The 20,723-nt window shown below is 31.8% G+C and overlaps 1 protein-coding gene across 1 annotated transcript in view; it reads left to right on the forward strand.

Moving 5' to 3' along the window:
- The window catches only part of LOC145975729 (fatty acyl-CoA reductase 1-like), a 34,390-nt gene extending 34,100 nt beyond the window's left edge, over nucleotides 1–290 (forward strand). The window contains exon 9 of the mRNA XM_083106398.1: nucleotides 98–290. Coding sequence (XP_082962524.1) covers nucleotides 98–179 — 82 coding nt within the window. The 3' untranslated portion in view covers nucleotides 180–290. The remainder of the gene's footprint in view (nucleotides 1–97) is intronic.
- Nucleotides 291–20,723: the final 20,433 nt, after the last annotated feature.

Consider the following 20,723-nt stretch of genomic DNA (forward strand, 5'->3'; position numbering starts at 1 on the left):
GAAACACTGTTATTATTTATTTGTTCAATGCATTAACTGCTTATTTGATTGTGTAAGATACATTAATTATTAAATACAATAGAAATGTTTATTTTAGAGTGAATCTATTCGTAGCAACATTTAAAACTGTTATTGCTATTGGAATGCTATGGATGATATATAAATATATGTTATTTTAAATATTTTAAAGAGAAACAAGAGATGGTTTATAAATATTGCATATTGTATAGTTTATTGTATGAAATTGTATAACTTGTAACTGGATATTGTATAAAATTGTATAACTGTCATTTATAACAATTTTTGATGAAAATGTTCCTTCTTCAAGATTGTCCGTATTGTTGTAGAATTTCTGGATTACATTAATACAATTAATATATCAGGTTGAGAAGTAATTTTAAAGAAAAGAGGAAATATAAATGCGATATATTTTCGACCACACTTATTAACTTGTTTTTATGTTTATTCATTGTTTTCTTTATTTTATATATATACATATACATACATACACACACACATATATATACTTATAATTAATTAATTATTACAAATAATTGTTAACGTTAATTATTACAAATATCGCCAAACAATAGAAGACCTTTCTTCTTAATTTGACCCAATCTACTTTCATACTTCGGGACCGCGAAGTTTTCAGATACCCTGTATATTGAATATGTATACGTAGCTTTAATAATAATAATAATAATAATAATAATAATAATAATAATAATAATAATAATAATAAATATAATAATATATATATCATATATATATATATATATATATATATATATATATATATATATATATATATATATATATACATGTATATATATATTTAATAATAATAATAATAAATGTGTATTTAATAATAATAATAAGTCCATACTACATAATTTCAGCTTTTAACTTTTGCTTTAATTGTACACATTATATTTCGGCCTTCGATACGGTCCATTCAATTAACTAACATTTATGTATCGATCAGTTTATTAAAATTGCGGTCGGTAATCTCCCGCATGATAAAAAGATTGATACAACCATTAAAACTCACCCTGTATATATATACAATATATATATATATATATATATATATATATATATATATATATATATATATTGTGACGTTGCCGTCCCGACGCGCGTCCATCCGCCCCGGAAATCTTGACGGGGCGCGAGCCGATCGGCCGCGCCAGAAAAAGATTGCGAAAAAGAGAGCCGTATCGAAATCCCCGGAGAGACGAGCCATTGTCATATTTCGCGCTATTATTAATTTATATTTTTTTTGTATCATTTTGTACGTCGGGCAACCAACCGGAAAATCACCGGAGGAGAAGGAAGAGGAATTCTTTTTTGCGACAACCGACACGGCGCTCACGGATTTCGAGCCGAGAGCGGAAGTAGCGCCTGAGGCTCAGGACAGCGCAGAGTCGCGGGTGGAATTCGCCCCCTGCAAGCAACGGAGGGAAAGTCTCCAGAGATCGGCTGTCTGGGACCAGAATCACGGAGCCCGGTCGGCGCTACCCTCCGAGGACGGAGGACGAACGATCTGCCTCCAGAAGATCACAGATAGCAGGTTCGCCGAAATTCAGAAATTCGAATTATCGGGGCCATTACGGCCCCCGATACGGCGTTGTCGCGGGGCGCATTGATACCTCGCGTGTCGCGGCGCTATTGGCCGCGAATCCGCGCACCCCTGCGCGCAGGATTGACGCCGCTATCGACCCTGGATCGCGAGATCCAGGGAATCATTCTGGTGCGAGCGCTCTCAAAGTATAGCCGCTTTTGTAAAGTATCGTCGTTGTCGTTATCTTTGTGTGCGTCGCAGCCGAGGTTGTCGAGAGGACGAGACCGAGGATCATCCCCTGTTCACGGGAGCAAGTATCGGTGAGGTTGCCCATCGCTAATTTGTAAGCCACGTACGCGATTTCGTCCGCGGACCGGCCGCTCTGTCGCCGTCGCCATTTTCGTGTCTCGTTGTCGCTCGGGCTTTGTACCGAGCTCGCGATTTTCGTGTATTTCGGGCGACCGGAGACAAGCGACCGAGACATCAAGGACGATCGTAACGTTGGCCGTAGTTGATAAGGGACTGTTCGTCTCTCTCCGGGATTCGGGGTGTCGTGAAACGCGTAGTGACCGGCTCTCATATATCGACCACGTGCGCGGTAAATCGCGGGGAATGCGTTCGCTATCCGTGCTGTCGAAAAGAGTTGTCGAAGCCGCGTAAGACATCCCCGCAATCGATCTTCGGGCGATTTTCGTTACTAATTAGCGTGTATGTGAGAGTGTGGCCGTGTGCGTATCGTGACGTGGCGAATGTCGTGCTGTCTTTGTCGCGCTTGCGACTTGTATGATCGGCGTTTATTGCGAGATATTTGTCGTACGTGTGAGTGTGTCGCGGTGCATAATAGATTACAGCGAATTAAGAAAGTGCCGAAATTCGAGGGTTTTGCGTAGGTAAAAAGCGTTACGCCGAAAAGAAGTGAAGCGGCGTCCGACGGCTATCGAATATCGATCGAATCGAACGCGCTCGTCGCAAGCGAGATTTTCCGTCTTCGCAAATAGCTGAATTACTCTCGCTCAATTGTTAAGCCTCTTTTCGAACATATTGCTGTCGACCAAATGAGCGAGTGATGGAATAATACGAAAAGATCTGTAAAATTGAGTCGTTGATGAGATTGTCGAAATTTCCGTTACGATTTCGAAACGCCGTTCGGCCTCACCAAGTCCGGCCATAAAAACGGGCCCGGAGGACGATAAATATCACAGCTTTCTTATGGTCTCGATTTCGTATTGTTATTGTTATCACCGCTGTCGAAGAATTATCTGGTATACGTTCCGTTGTTTCAAATTTTCGAAATTATGTTAACCGCAGTTACATTCCGTTAATTCAGATTTGCTAATTTATGTTATTATTATTATTTCTTTCTGGAACTCGTTATTTCTTTTACTTTATATTCTTTCTTTATATTTCTTTTCTTGAATAAATTTGTTATATTTTCCTTTCTATTAAATTCGCGTAATTTATTTGAGTGTTCGTTTTTCGTGAGTGTTAGATTCCGTTGTGTTTGTCAATTTTTGTAATTACCGACAACCTCGCATAAAATAATTCAATATCCTTTTCAACGGACCCTGCCCCTCTACCGTTAGGTGAGCTAGTCGGCCCGTGGCGAAATAGGCTAACGTTTTTTTTCGTGTCATTCTGGCGTTTTAGCGAACTGATACGCGAAAGACCGTATCTGGCGCCCAACTTCGAGATCTCGAGGCGGCCTTCGCTTCGCCGCGGCTCACGCGAGAACACCCTCCATCTTAGTTCCTCCGAGCGCGAGTATTCTCTATCCGCCTTGTGTTTTTGACGGCGTTTTCGCTCCCCCTTTAACATCTTCCTCTTTAACACCCGAGGAGGAAGCTTATATAAAAATTAAAAACGTCGCAATATATACACACATATCTCTGTGTGTGTGTAAAATTGGTGTATAAAATTAAAGTGTAAAAATGAAAGCATGGACTTTTGCATAGCACATAACGCATAAGGAAATCGATCAATCAAAGTTCTTCATTTCTATTTTTTATTCCCTATAATGGAACTGATGGACTACGATCAGTCGATTCTCTTATGCATTATATATGATAACAATAATAAACTAGTTGCATAACAATAATATACGAGTTTTCTCATTAGTTTTAATTTAATTTAGAAAATACGATGAACAATATAAATTAGAATTATACTACCTCCAAAAGAACCTTACAAAGGTAAAAAAAATACGCTAAGTACATAAAAAATATTCCACTTTGTATGCAACAAAACGTTTAATAAAAAAATACCCTTAAAAAAATAATAAATAATTTATAAAAATTTTCCCTAAAAAAATATATTATAATTTTCCTAAAAAAAATCAAAACTAAATATGAAATCAATAATTAATTAGCCAAGTACATTGAAGCAATTGATAGGGATTTTTAATTTGAAATATTTGTCACAAATTCAATCTTGCATTTATGTATTATAGATTCCCGACAAAATGAAAATGATTTTCGAAATAAATTCAATACTTTGTATGATATATAAAAATACATTATTATGTGTGATCCAAATAAATATTTATACAATATATGAAATAGCATTAATATATTGCAGATTTTATATTGCAGATTACAAATAGTAAGTCATAAAACTATTTAACACTTACTGCAATAACATCGATTGTATTAATCGCCAATTTTAAATTTAAAAGAGAAAAACTAATCGACTTGTTTTAAGATCATAAGTTGTACTATGTAGACCTGGAACTAAAGAATTTAAGAAGTTACATACAAAAATTTGACCCAAGTCGTATTATAATTTACACATTTTTATTATTAGGAAATATTTAATTTTGAAATTAATCATAAGCTTTGCCACGTAAATTTGGAACTAAAAAAATTAAGACCAAAATGACTTACAAAAACTTGGCGTGCTCGGGTCGTTATAATTCACATATTTCTATAATTGAAATTAATTACAGGTATGTAATTCGTAAACTTTGTAAAATTATGTGTATTATAATGTGATGTATTTTTCAAATTTTTGTATGTAACTTCTTAAATCTTTTAGTTCCAGGTCTACATAGTAAAACTTATCTTAAAACAAGTCGATTAGTTTTTTTCTTTTAAATTCAAAATTAGCGATTGCAATCGATGTTATTGCAGTAAGTATTAAATAGTTTTATGACTTACTATTTATAATCTGCAATATAAAATCCGTAATATATTAATGCTATTTCATATATTGTACAAATATTTATTTGGATCATATATAATAATGTATTTTTATATATCATACAAAGTATTGAACTTATTTTGAAAATCATTTTCATTTTGTCGGGAATCTATAATACATATATGCAAGATTGAATTTGTGACAAATATTTCAAATTGCAAATCTCTATCAATTGCTCTAATGTACTTGGCTAATTAATGATTGATTTCATATTTAGTTTTGATTTTTTTTTTTAGGAAAAATATATATTTTTTGAGAGAAAATTTTTATTATAAATTATTTTTAGGGATATTTTTTATAAACGATTTGTTGCATTCAAGGTGGAATATTTTTTATGTACTTGGCGTATTTTTTTTACCTTTGTAAGGTTTTTTTTGAGGGATTTCACATCTTTTTGTAAAATTTACATATATTTTTTGAGAGATAAATTATTTTTAGGGATATTTTTTGATAAACGTTTTGTTGCATAAGTATATATATCTTTAACTCTATAGTTCTCTATAGTACATAATTATATACATATATCTATATATATGTGTGTAGAAATTTACATATTTGACTGCGCAACCATAATTATAGTTACATAGACATTTATTACACTTGCCTGCGTAGACACAAATATAGTTACGCAGCAACGTTTATTTTTATTTTTATTTTATACAATTCTTCCTCGAGGTGTTAGAGAGGGGGAGCGAAAACGTCGTCAAAAACCCAAGACGAATAGAGAGTACTCGCGCTCGGGGAAACAGGGATGGAGGATGCTCTTACGCGAGCCGCGGCGAAGCGAAAGTCGTCTCGAGATCACGAAATTGGGCGCCAGATAGGGTCTTTCACGTATCAGTTCGCTAACGCCAAAATAACGCGAAAAACGCTTGCCTTGTTCACCACGGGCCGACTAGCTCGCCTAACGGTAGAGGGGCAGGGTCTATGGAAAAGTTAATTGTTTTATACGAGGCTTTGGCAATTCCGAAATTCGACAAACACGACAGAATTTAACGATCACGAAAGGCTAACACTTAAATAAATTACGCGGACTTAATATAAAAAAAAAGATAACAAATTTATTCAAGAAAAAGAAATAAAAAGAAATAAAATAAAATAAATAACAAATTAAAGAGAGAAATAATAATCACATAAATCTGAAAATTTGAAATAACGAAATATGACAGATATTCGACGGCGATAATAATAATACTCTATAATCAGATGGAGCGAAGGTTTTATACGAAATTGAGAATATAAGAAAGCGCTAAGTCATTCCTTACTTTTCTTCTAGCCCGTTTTTATGGCCAGACTTCGCAAGGCTGAACGGCGTTTCGAAAACATACGATAATTCGATCGTCAAATCGTGGTCTTACTGTACGGGCTCTTTCCCGCAAATGCACCTTTATCCGCTCTAATTTTTAATCTCGTTCCTCTTATTAATAACAATCGGTTCAAAAGAATGCCTAATGATCAAGGGTGAATAATTAATCAATTTGCGAAGACGATAGAAATCGTTGGTGACGAGCACGGTCGATGCGATCGATAATCGAGGGCCGTCGGATGCCGCTTACGCAGCTCGCACTTTATTTTTCGGCGTAACGCTCTTTACCTACGCGAATCTCTCGAATTTCGACAATCTCGCAATCTGTCGTAATTTATTCCACACCGCGACACACTCACACACACGACAATTACCACGAAATAGACGCGAATGAGACGATGTCATGGACGCGACAATGACGGACAAATACTCGCGAATTCACTACACGCAACACTCACACGCACACGCTAATCACCACACGAAAATCGCACAAAGATTGATTGCGGGGTTGTCTTACGCGGCTTCGATAACTCTCTACCACCGCACGGATAGCGAACGCATTCTTCGCGATTTACCGCGCACGTGGTCGATATACGAGAGCCGACCGCTACGCGTTTTGCTATACCCCGAATCCCGAAGAGAAACGAACGGTTCCCTATCAACTAAGGCCTGCGTTACGATTGTCCTTGACACTTCGGTCGCTTGTCTCCGGTCGCTCAAAATTCACGAAAATCTAATGCTCAGGGCAGAGTCCTGGCGTAAACGAAACACGAAATGGTGACGGCGACAGAGTGGCCGGGTAACGGACGGAATCATGTACGTGGCTCACAAATTAAAGATGGGCAACCTCACCGACACACTCGCTCCTGCTTCCAGGGGATGGTTCTCGACTCCGTCTTCTCTAGGAGTCTTCTAAAACGACACACTTTTACAAGCGACCACAAATACAACAGGATGACTTTCTATGACAAGCGCCCGCGCCAGAGAGTCTCTCTGGATCTCGCGATGCAGGGTCGATAACGGCGTCAATCCTCATCAATCGCAGAGGTGCGTGGATTCGCGGCCAATAGCGCTGCGACACGCGAGATATTACTGCGCCCCGCGACAACGCCGTATCGGGAGCCGTAACGGGCCCGATAATTCAAAAATCTTAATTTCGGCGACCCTGCTATCGGCGGTCTTCCCACGCCGATCGTTCGTCCTCCGTCCTCGGAGGGTAGCGCCGACCGGACCCTGCAATCCCGGTCCAAGACAGCTGTTTCCTTTTTTTTACGATGTTCATCCTCTTGCCGCTGGGGCGAATTCCACCCGCGACTCTGCACTGTCCTGTTCCTCGGGCGCTATCTCCGCTCTCGAATCGGAGGCTGGAAGCGCCGTGTAGGTTGTCGCAAAAGATTCCTCTTCTTTCTCTTCTTTCAATATTCTCCGGCGGGTTGCCCCACGTACAAAATAATATAAAAAAAAATAATAATAATTAGGAACGCGAAATAACAATTATCGCTCGTCTCTCCGGAGATCTCGATACGGCTCTCGCAATCTTTATCTGGCGCCGCCGATCGGCTCGCGCTCCGTTAAGATTTTCGGGGCGGATGGACGCGCGTCGGGACGGCAACGTCACAATATATATATATATATATATATATATATATATAGTCACGTTCTGGTAACTTCGATTAGATGGTTCCGTGAGACAGGATCTTCCAACAGTTTTACGAATTCGACAGAACGTCTTAGTTGTGGGTTCTTTTTGCGGTTAAGAGGGTAAAACTCCAGGATAATTAACTGCTTTGAGCTGGGTTTTCTTCATTGATGATGATTAAAGAAGTATACTCTTGTTTAAAATTTGAATTCTTTATTCTGAATTGACTTGATCTAGCGTTTTACAGTGCGAGTTTGAATTTGAACTTTGAAAGACAATGAAAATCTGAGTGAGTCTAAGTCTAGAGTGAATCAATGAGAGTGCTGATCCTCCGTTGTTGAAAGTGTTTTTATACACTTCCTAGACAGCACACGGACGTCTTTTGGATCTCCTAAGGACGTCCTGCATGGATATAGGAGATATCCTGAGGGTATCTGTTTGTAATCCTCGTACATTCTGAGGATGTCCTGAGGAATGAGCGCCTCACATAAAGCCTAGATATATCCTTAGGAGATTCTATTTCAAAGTCCTAAAGATATTTGCAGGATGTCCATAGGAAATTTTATAACTCTTGAAACGTCCACAATACATCCTAATCCTAACAGCACATGATATCATTCGAATATTCTATACTCATACTGTAAATATACGTTACAGATGTAATATACTGAGAATAATCCCATAACATCTCTTGTTGTATATTATTTTTCATATATTCTCAGAATATACTTTGCATATCTTGTATTAGTATATTCTTTCTCGTATATTTTCGTATATATTCTATAATATTGCATGTGTTTCCTCATTTTGCCGCTACGCGCGCCACCAAACTCGTATTTAATTTTTGGTGAAATGGATATAAAGGACTGGTACTAACATGAGTTCCAAAGCTTCTTCTTTTTTCTTTTTAGTCAGTTTAATTTATAATAAACTGACTGAATTTAAAATTTTTCATTTGTTTAGTAGTTTAGTTGTTCTGGATTCCTTGTTGGGATTCAGAATATTAAAAAGATTATTTGAAATTAAAATGAGAAATAGTGTGTGCGTTTACTACATTTATTAAAAGTATTTCTATTACATATATGAATTATACTACAAGATATTCTCAGTATTTGCTATTAACCAAAATAGGCGGACATTAGAGCATTCTTAGTATATACTTAGTATATCATAGTATGTATCTCGAATGTTCTGAGAATATATGCATTGTACTTTTGCGATATTCTTCGAACATTCTCAGTATCTATATGTGCTGTTAGGGAAATTGGTCCAGAATATATCTTTGAAGTGCTTTATATGCTATTTTCAGGATCTTAATTTAGGTTATATCTAGCATATTTTTTCTCATATACATTTTATATCGCGTTGCTTGATTTAGCAGTTTATATGTCGAATATATGTTTGTATCCAAACAGCACCAAGTCAATTGTTAGTTGATTGTCAGTCGACAGAAAAAGTCTAAAGTCGACTTCAAAGTCAGATTGAATGTCAACTTAAAGTCGACTAACAGCCGACAAATGACTCGACTATAGTCGATTGTCAGTTAGCTAATAAGTCGACTTAGAAGTCAACTTTATGGCGATTATAAGTCAATTTTCAATTAATTTTTAGTCAATTTTCAGTCAATTTAATTTCATGTCCATTAACTACTAAATTTTTATTTTAATGTCATTTCTCAAAAATTTGATCAATTTAATGTTCTGTATATAGATACATACATGATGGAATTAAAAAAAATTAACTGTCTGCGGTTAATTACATGGAGTTCTGAAGCTCCTTGCAAAAGCTAGAGGAGATGCGACTATAATAGCGCTCTTTGACCGATAAGCTGTGATTTGTGGGACTTGTGTCGCGGCCTTATATTACTGTTTTAGATGAATTTCACTTTCGGGTTAAGCGTTTTCCTTTTCGCCACCTAGCGGCGAGGCGTGAAACTCGTGGAAGTACATGAATATTTCTATTTATCTATTTATTGGATATCTTTGGTAGCTACTTGGTGAATATACACTCACACACAAAAAAACAGGCCACAATAATAAACGTCGACTTAAAAAGACGACTTCAAGTTGACTAAAAAATGTCGACTAATAGCCATTCGTACTGTGTGGATATATGCAACGCATATATAATTTTTTAAATTTCTTCTTAAATAATCCTGAAAACATATACTGGATATAATCTAAATTAATCCTTCAAATAACATATATATAGTATCAATCACTAACTGAACTAATTTGGAATGCAATGAGGAACATAAAAGGATATCCTTAGGATATCCCTTATAGTTCTGCAGGATTCCCTTAAGAGATCCAAAAAATATCCTGAGCTGTTTGGCTTTATACCATATCCTGAATAAATTCCGTGTATATCCCGAGGATATTTAGGATATATTCAGGATCATCCTGAGGATATCTTGTGCTGTTTGGGTTTTGAATTTGAGTGGTAGGGGTAATTTATGACAGAGTTTTAAGAACAAATTCCTTGGCTTATTCTATGAAAGGGATTTTTGCGAACTTCTTGGGTGGTCTTTAAGAGAAAGTTTTCTAGGAATACATATTAACTGATTCTCTGAATGCATTGCTTGCAAGGACGTGTCCTACATTTATTATAGTAGTTATAATAAATTACGATAAATGACCTTTTTCAAAGATTTACAATAATTGATTATTTAAAATATTGGTCATTTATCATGATATTTACGTAAATAGATTCTCCTTAATCTTTTAGACATATTTTACATTATTTTTATATAGTTTGTATAATAAAAGAAGTGTATATTTAAAAGGATTTCCTTATATCGGTCCTTGTCTTTCCCAAGTGTTACGTATAAGTCTATCTCACTCGTATAGATGATTCATATATGTCTCTCTCTCTCTCAGATTCGCATTTTATTATAGGTGACGTATAAGTGTGTCTCTCTTAGTTTCATGTTGGTCTGTGGTTGTAGCCTATTGGATGGAAGATAGTGAAAAAGGAAAAATTTCTGCTAGATCTAGGGGTCGCCGGACGTGACATCTCCCCCGTTGGAGAAATTCGGTTCCCGAATTTAAAATACTACTTATATGAAATGCTTTTGAATAATGAATAATTCATTTAAGAATTAGTTAAAGAGATGCTAGTAATTTTATTAATATAAGATGTGTATGTTATATGAGGAGATCAGAAAAGAGGTTGGTAATGAGAGTAATAATAATTGTTAGTTAATATGAATAATGCATTTATTAGATTTGAGTTTTATTATATATATATGACGCTTCCTGTTAAATATAGGAAACAGAGGCATGTTAAATTTTGAATGCTTAATATTATTTTTTATTTTTCTTTTCTCTTTTCTTTTTGACTATTCTATAGTAAATATAATATATCCTATATATTATTAAAAATTTTCTTTTCCCCTTTTTTTATTTTATTTTTAACCCTTTCGTACCTTCGGCTTTCCCAGAAGAGATGCGTATCATATAAAGACAGTTTTAAGGATTTTTGGGGATGCTGATTCTAAATTTACCATCAAAATTTAAATTCAAAATAGCAGATTTAAGATGGCGACCATGAAAAGCTTAAATATCAATATATTTAAAATATAAGCTTTGTAGGCGATTTTATTTTATTGCGAGTTAAATCGCGCGCGCCCTAGACATGAAGTATGATTATTTGCGCATGATCGATAAATTCCGTGCTACGTGACATAGCAGATCGATGTCGAATAAGAGTCGTTACGGATCCGCCAGCCGAAACACACGTGTTATTTACATCGAACCTCTTCCTGACCTAGCTTTGTGCTGTTGGAATATCGCTGTGAATATATTCTTCGCATTCAAGTTGCTTCTTGTTAATCGGTCATCCGGACTTTAATTAATTTACATTGCATATATATATATTCCTTTTTTTTCTTTTTCAACCTCTATCTCCCTACAGCTTGGATTTTTGTTTTAAATATACAGGGTGGCCCACATAACTCTTAACAGTTCAATATCTCAAAAACTATGCCATCGATTTTAAAGTTCTTAGTCTTAAATTGCATGGATCTGAAGGGCCTTTCTAACTACATAAACGTGAAGTGGCCCCCCTTAAGGGGGGCGGGGGTAACTTTATAATTTTAAATGGAACCCCCTATAAAACGTTACATATTTAGATTCTACAGGAAAAAACAAGTAAATTTTGTCTGAAACATTTTTTTGTCAGATATTTCCATGATGAGATATAACAGTTTGAAGTTTCGACTTGTAGGTACTTACTTGAAGCGCTCGGAAATAGCGTTGTTGAATTATACGCGCTTGAGTTCTTTGCTTATTCGTGAAGAAATAAAATGTCCTTTAAATTAAATGTTCAAAATGTCCACCACGGACTTGTAAACATTTATTTACTCGAAACATCAAAGTTGTTCTAACATTTGTTAATATTTCGGGAGTCACTGAAGCGCAAGCGTCACGTATTCTTTGTTTCATATTCTCTTTTGTCGTCGGCGGTTCAAACATAACTTTGTCCTTTACATATCCCCATAAGAAAAAATCTAATGGTGTTAGATCGGGGGATCGAGGAGGCCATTGACGAGGTCCCCCACGACCTATCCATTTGTTCCCAAATTTTTCATTCAAAAATTGTCTGGTGATGATTGCAAAATGTGGAGGAGTGTCGTCTTGTTGAAACCACATTTCTCTTCTAATGTGTAGTGGCACATCTTCCAAAAGCGCAGGCAAATGATTTTTTAATAAATCACAATAACTTTCAGATGTTACAGTTTCTTCAAAAAAATAAGGTCCAATCACAAAATCTCCTATTATGCCACACCAAACATTTAAAGACCATCGATGTTGAAAGGGAACAGATCGCATCCAATGTGGGTTTTCAACGGCCCAATAATGCATATTATCAAGAGACACGGTAGTGTCTTGTGCTAAGTCCGCGCAGCAACAAGACGCGCTCCGTGTCTCTGTACGCGAGTCGGATAGTTGAGCGTACTTGATATTTTCATTTCTCATATATCCGCTGAACGGATCGAGTTTTTACTAGATTCAATCGATAGCTTGGGTCTAAATTATATAATAAAAGTGTTTTTGTTTTTGCGCTACGTGCTCTAGAAACGGAGCTATTACGACGCAAAGTCGAAATATGAAAATTTTCATTTAAGAAACGTCTCCCTGGTCAACGCTCAAATCCCCAATGCGCAAGCGCACAATTCTTATAATGTACGTTTGACGCATTCGCTATAAGATGGCGTTAACGGTGCTTATAAATATGCTGTAAAAGGTTAAGTGTGTCACTTCAGGTAATTATAAATAAAATAATAATATACATATAACATTTATATATTTAGATTAGATTGTATCTATATTATTATTTCAGATTATATATATATATATATATATATATATATATATATATATTGATATTGTTAGTTTCTTTATTCGTAGGTGGTTTCATTGCTATTGACGTTGACGTTGTAAATCTGCCAGCTCAGTCCTTAGTAAATCATTTTCCATAGCTAAGTAAGGTCTTCTTCTATTCATCTACGTTACTTATATTCATAAGATAATAGAATAGAAATGTAGTAATAGAATACAATAACAAGAAATAATTTTTATTGAAAATATATATTATAAATGTTATTTCATTTTTAATGATACTTATATTATGTTATAAATGTTACAGCAAAATTAACAGAATACTGGACTACTTTGGATCGTGAGTATGCAACAGAAGAACAAGAATTGAAATTAATGTTGAAAACAGATAACGAGAAAATTGAAAAACAGACAAAAAATTTATTTGCTGATTGGGAGAATGTGCTATTCGGAATGAATATATTGGCTGCTGTAAAATAAACCACTGTATATATATGTAATGTAATTAAGTCTTCTTTCTCTCCTCTTCGTCCCTCTTTTCTTGATAACTGTAAAATAAAAAAATAATTAAAATTGTAATAATTGATCTTTCTAATTAATATTTGCTTATAAATATTTTTAATATTTTATTTACTTACTGTTACATTTTTATATAAATTGTACGGCCTCCACGGCTACCTCCACGGCTACCTCCGCGGCCACCTTCGCGTTTCCTTCCCGCTCGGTGCCAGCGAGGTTTATATTTTGCTGTAACAAAAATTATAAAAATATATATATATTTACATTTATATTTATTTTCATTTATTTTTATATTTATTATATTTTATTGTTTCTTTTATACTTACATTGAAAATTATTATTTTCTTCCTCTTTTTTTTTCTCCTTTTCTTTTTCTTTCTGCTTTCCTTTTTCGGTCTCCTTTTCTTTTTCTTCCTCCTTTTCTTTTTCTTTTTGCTTTTCCTTTTCATTATTAGTTGCTAATTGAAGTTTGCGTTGTAACTCTGCCAGCTCAGCCTTTAGTAAATTATTTTCTTCTTCGTTGTTAGTTTTTAGTTGATTTTGTAACTCTGCCAGCTCAGCCTTAAGTAAGTTGTTCTCCATGGCCAATGTTAGGTTTTCTTCTGGCATCATATTGGTGGCATCCTATTTTAAAAAATACATATTAATAATTTTTCTTTCTGTACTTGTGGATATGTATGTGCAATATATATCCACAAGTGCGATACATATGTACACAAGATAACAGGAATGTCTTAATGAATTTATGCGCATATGAAAAATGCAAATGTTAAGCCATTTTTGTTATCGTGTGTACATAAATGTAAAGTTCATAAGTAGAAGTCCAGCAAACATAAAGTAATAATAGTAACATCAATGTTTTTTCCCAATCAACAATGTAACTGTTATATATAGAAGGCATATTATTTTCCAGTGTTATATTGTGAAGTGACAAATTATAACATTAATATTGTTACTATTATTACTTAGTTTGCTGGGAATATAAGGCCCTTGCGCACAATAGGAAAAATATTTAATACTAAATTTATAAAAAGAGAAAAAAAGAAGAGAAGAGTTCTTTTCTCTTTCTCTCGTTCTATAAATTTAATATTTAATATTTTTCCTATTGTGCGTAGGGCCCTTATTCTAATTAATATTAAGGGAATATTATATTAATAAAAGTCTACTTACATTTTCTACAGCAACACTGGTCTTCTTTTTGTACGTTCTCGTTGTCGTGTTATTTTTTACCGTATCCATTTTTTTATAATTAACAAAATTATTAGAAAACGCGGAATTACTAGAAAACGTGGTCATCGGTCGTACATTAGGAGAAAAATGGCGGAAATGGTGGTTTCGATATTCACTACCACGTAACATGTATGTACAAATGATGTATAAATCAGTCAGTACTGACCAGTGAATATCAGCAGCCAATGACATCAAATTAAAACTAAAGGCCTATTTAAGATGTGTTCCACTTAACGCAATGCTCACGAGCATCATTTGTCTTTATTTAATAACAAGGATGAAATGATACTATGAGCGTTGCAAACGCTAAATGGAACATATCCTTAGACAATTTCATTAAAGTTTAGTACATCTTTAGTTTAGATGCTTTTAGTTTAGATGTGGTTATCTTTTGCCGCCTATTTATCATTATATAGTGCAAGTGATAAAACTTTTAACACATAATTCATAGTAAAGTGACAAGTGTAGTGATTTTCCTCTGATTTAATTAGGTAAATACTTTATGTACATTGAAATAATATTCATTATAAGTGCAAGAAAACTTATATATGCAAATAACCTAGATTGTTGAAAAATAGTAAGAATTACATGAAATAAATATTTATGAAACATATTATTTAGTTAAAATGTATAACATATTGTATAACATATTGTTTAGTTAATAAAAACAATGAATATATTTATATGCAATTTAGAAAATGTACTTATGTATAACGCATACTGGTATTTATATATGTTCTGATTTAAGAGTATATAGTTTAATATTTAACATTCTTTATATTAATAATTAACACGTTGACTGCCATGTACTTTTTATTATATGATGCGCTCAGGGGGCCATAGTATAATTTCCATTATTCTTAACATATAATGGTAAAATATTAAATAATATGATATTATAAAATAAAATCATATTCTTCGAAGGTCAGCCCCATTTCTGTCTGAATTGTTTTAATTTAATAAACGGCAATATATTTATTATAAAAATTTGAATATGTTGAACAATTTAATAAACAGCAATATAATATTTATTATAAAAATTTGAATATGTTGAACAATTACGTACATTCCAACAACTATATGCGTACATCACGAAAAGTTAATGTACGAAACACAAAAAATAAAATTCAAAATAGAAAGATTAATAATTAGAAACTAATGCAAAGAATTAAAAATTTATATAAAAATTAAAAATTAGTACAAATAGAAAAATTTTAATTAAAAAAAAACTTGGCGGTGCTAAATAATATGGCGTATACTAATTTGACATCAAAATTAAATTTACTATTTAACTGATTTAATATATGCTTTGAAATTTAGCACCGCCAAGTTTTTTTTTAATTAAAATTTTTCTATTTGTACTAATTTTTAATTTTTATATAAATTTTTAATTCTTTGCATTAGTTTCTAATTATTAATCTTTCTATTTTGAATTTTATTTTTTGTGTTTCGTACATTAACTTTTCGTGATGTACGCATATAGTTGTTGGAATGTATGTAATTGTTCAACATATTCAAATTTTTTTTAATATATACAAGGTTATGTTATAATTTATTTTTCACATACGTTTTATTTTATTATATTTGTACATAAAATTATATTAAAATATATTATATTAAAATATATTAGTATAGATTCTATCATAATATTTTTAATTGCTTAATTGAAAATATAATATTCTTTCTATGTATATAGTTCTATGCATATAGTTTAGAGCAAATTAATATAATTTTGAAATTATTTACTTTTTTCAACTATATTATTTATTTACTTTTTTCAGCTATATTATTTATATTAAAGATAAGAGAAAAGAACGATAAAAGAGAAGGTAAAGAAGAAGATAAGAAGATAAGAAATAACATTCAATGAGAAGAAGATAAAATATAAAAAGAAAAGGTAGAGGATAAAAGACATAATTGTTATATTATTCAGGTATTCAGGTATATTTAGCATTTGGTCGATGTATTCTAATTGCTGTTTTAAAAATTGTTCTGTGTATGATTATATTTAATATAGTCATATTAAATTAGTATATAGAATCAGAATATATATATATATATATATATATATATATATATATAATATTAAATTGAAGAATTTTTCTATATAATACTCTTTCTTGTGTACTTTCAGAGTATCGTTACATTGTTAAATTGCTATTTATGATAATGATTGCTTTTAAATTTCTGTTTCAATATGACTGTCAAAGTATATAATTATCTTTTTACTGAAGATATTTCTAAATTGTTATATTTTGTTTTGATACATGATTATTTGGAAATGTGTTTTCACAAAGTAATAATAAAAGTATAATAATATAAAATGAAATTGCTTTTAATATTTCCAAAATATTGTAACTTAAAGTGATAACTTATTTATGAAATTTATATAATTATTTAGAAATGTTTGCTTTCAGTGTTATAATATATATATGCTTTCAAACAATTCAATGTTATATGTACATATATTTTAATATTTTTAACATTTGCAAAATATTATTTATCTGTTTATATGTTTATATATGTTTCTACAATTTAAATCTTATTTTTTTAGAAAATATAGTTTGTGAAAAAAAAAGATTGTACATTTAGTGGTATCTAAAGCAAAATGGTGAATACAATTGGACTTTAAACGAAGATGTGACAATAATAAAAATTGTACTGTTTAAAGGAGGAATATAATCACAAAATTAATTTCTATTATATATAATATTACTCTTTTCAAAATTATCATTTGTGAGTTTTAAAGGTCATCAGCTTTTTCTCAATTATTAAAAAAGAATTTTACTTAGAAAATTAATTTTATAATATTTTTATTAAATACATATAGATATATTTAGGTATAAATACATATAATAGATTTATGTAATATTTGAAAAAATAATGAATGTCTTTTATATTCTTATTAATATTATAATATTTTCATGAAATTTATTGCAGAAAATATTGAAAATGTTATCTATATCAACATTAATGTAAATCCTTAATTGCTAAACAAATAAATGATGTATTCTTTATATGTCAGATGTAATCGTGACACAAGCATTTGTCTTGTAATATTCTGTAAAAAAATTTAAAGGAGTTATTATAACTGCTTGTACTATTATTACATCTGACATTATTAAAAGAACATATATCGTTTATTTATTTAACAACTAAGGAATTATATTGGTTTCTTTAGATAACACTTTGTGCATTTATTGCAATAAACTTTACGAAAATAATATTAAGTTAAAAATCTAAATAGACATAAACATTACGAAACACATTAAAAAATTGCTCAGATACATCTTCGAAATTTATATTACATTAAATATCTTTTTATATATTATTTTTATACATATAGTGATATTTATATAGTGATATATAAATACATATCGTTCGAATTTATCTTAAAATTCTCTTTTGATATAAGTATTAAAAAAAAATTTATTAACATATATTTGATAACTTCAAAAACTCAAAGATTATGATTTTAAGAAAGTAATCTTTTTATACACAATAATATTTTATTATTCCTCCTTTTTAAACTAATAACAATTTTTGTAATTGTAATTTTTTTTTTAAATTTTGTAGAGATATTTTAGTCTTTTGATTTAAGTACCATATCCTGTATGTACATGATTTAGACTTTTTTCAATAATTTACATTTATTATAATACACACATAATTTAATATATGTATGTAATAGATCTAAATACATATTCTTAGCTTAATACTATTTTCTGAAATTTATTGCAGATATTTAAAATGTTATCTATCAACATCAATACATTAATCTTTAATTGCTGACTAAATAATTATTTTAAATATTATCTTTTAGTACATACTGCCTAAAAATCTAATAGAAACAAAAGAACATCAAGGCCGTTGTTACTATCTAATCTAACAATCTAACATTATTCAAAAAACATCGTTTTATTTATGCAGCGATTTAAAAATTGCATTGATTTTTTATGGATACTTTACATCTCTTGCAATAAGTTTTACAAAAATATTAAGTTAAGAACGTAGTTACGAATTATCATTTACATTAGGAAATTGCTTCCTTAAATATATTTGCTATATTTATTATATTAAATATTTTGTTACATAGAATATTATGGGGTGTATCTGAAAAAAATTAACATATTTCTCGAAAACCAAGATTTCGAAAAAAGGTCTTCTGTTTTGTGACTTCGAGGAGGATATAAAATAGTACCATGAGTTTAATTCATTGAATTTTAATTATAACCCTACCTTATCGAGCTGTGTCGATCTGTAAAACAAAGAATCGCATTTTGAATCGTTTTCTCTGTCTCACTAACATATCTACACAGCGTGTTACTAGAAATTGCCTTCATAGATATTTTTATAAATATTAATTTTATATAAAATGTTATTATAATATTAAATATTAATACAATATAAAATATTAATTCTTATATTAATAAATATTAATATAATGTAAATAATATATACATAGTTAATTTTACACAAAAATGTTTCAAACATTGTTTGGGTCGAAATATCACTATCTCCCCTTGAAGTCATGAAACTTTTGTACATTTTTTTATGAAAGCTTTGGTTTCCAAGAAATAATATTAACTTTTTTAGATTTAAAGGTATCCATTTCTCTTAATGATATTATTGAAAAACAAAAAAATAATTTTCTGCTCAGAATTAGTTCCAGAGTTGACTGCACGAATTGACGGCTTTTCAAGTGGATACAGGTAAGTAATTTTAATTTTAAAAATCACATAAAGGCTGCTGTGCGCCTATAAAAACCGGCTGCTGTGCGTCGGTACAGAGCTGCTGTGCGCCTGTGAAAAACGGCTGCTGTGCGCCTGTACAGAGCTGCTGTGCGCCTGTAAAAATCGGCTGCTGTGCGCTTGTAAAAAACGGCTGCTGTGCGCCTGTAAAAAACGGCTGCTGTGCGCCGATACAGAGCTGCTGTGCGCCTGTAAAAAACGGCTGCTGTGCGCCGATACAAAGCTGCTGTGCGTCGTAATAAAATTGTACGTTGATATAGAGCAACTGCCTAGAGAGCAGTTGTTGCATATTTTAAAATAAAAAGGTTACACCTAATAATTATTTATTTATATTGTATTTATATAAAATGTTTACAAACACAAAGAATATAACTCTGCCATCTAGAGAAAAAGATATAATTATTCGAGGTGACTGGTTAACTGACATACATATGGACCATTTCGGTTATCTCTTACAAAATTATTCAGATTATAGACCTGTTGAAACCTGGCGAGTGCAATGCCTTGATAGGATTCAACCTATGCCAGTAGATAAAAAACATATACAAATATTACATAGTTCATCAGGTCCATATGATGGACATTGGGTTTGTAGCTATTATGACAAAAAGAACATATTTATTTATGATTCATTAAATTATAAGAAGCTACATAAACATCACGAACAATTCTTAAAAAGATTATTCCTAACATATGATTTTAAAAAGCACCCTGTCAAGTTCCCAACGGTACAGCATCAACCAAATAGTAACGATTGCGGTGTTTTTGCAATAGCTTTTGCAATTTCATTATTATTTAATATTAAACCTGAGAAAGTGACATATGATCATAGTTTAATGCGTTCGCATTTCATAAAAATTTTTGAATCTAATGTAATCGAGCATTTTCCACAAGATAAACGTTATACTTTTCAAAAAATACTCCCATTAGCAGTAGTTAAAGCGAGAGAAGCTGAAGCAATTCGTATAAGTACGATACGTCAACATAAGACAAAGCAACAAAAATTTAATCGTTTGGAAAAAGTTGATAATAGTCATTCTGAGAAAAAATTACATAATAATCAATTATTAATATTAACGGACAATACGCCAAAAGAATTTATACAAATAACGAATGACAGTAAAAAAATAAGTAATATTGAAGAATTTATAAAACTAACAAATAATTTTAAAGA

This window comes from Camponotus vicinus, unplaced genomic scaffold, assembly GCF_025532165.1.
Source record: "Camponotus vicinus isolate PSW18456_S1 unplaced genomic scaffold, iyCamVici1.0 SCAF_8, whole genome shotgun sequence".
Classification (NCBI taxonomy): Eukaryota; Metazoa; Arthropoda; class Insecta; order Hymenoptera; family Formicidae; genus Camponotus; species Camponotus vicinus.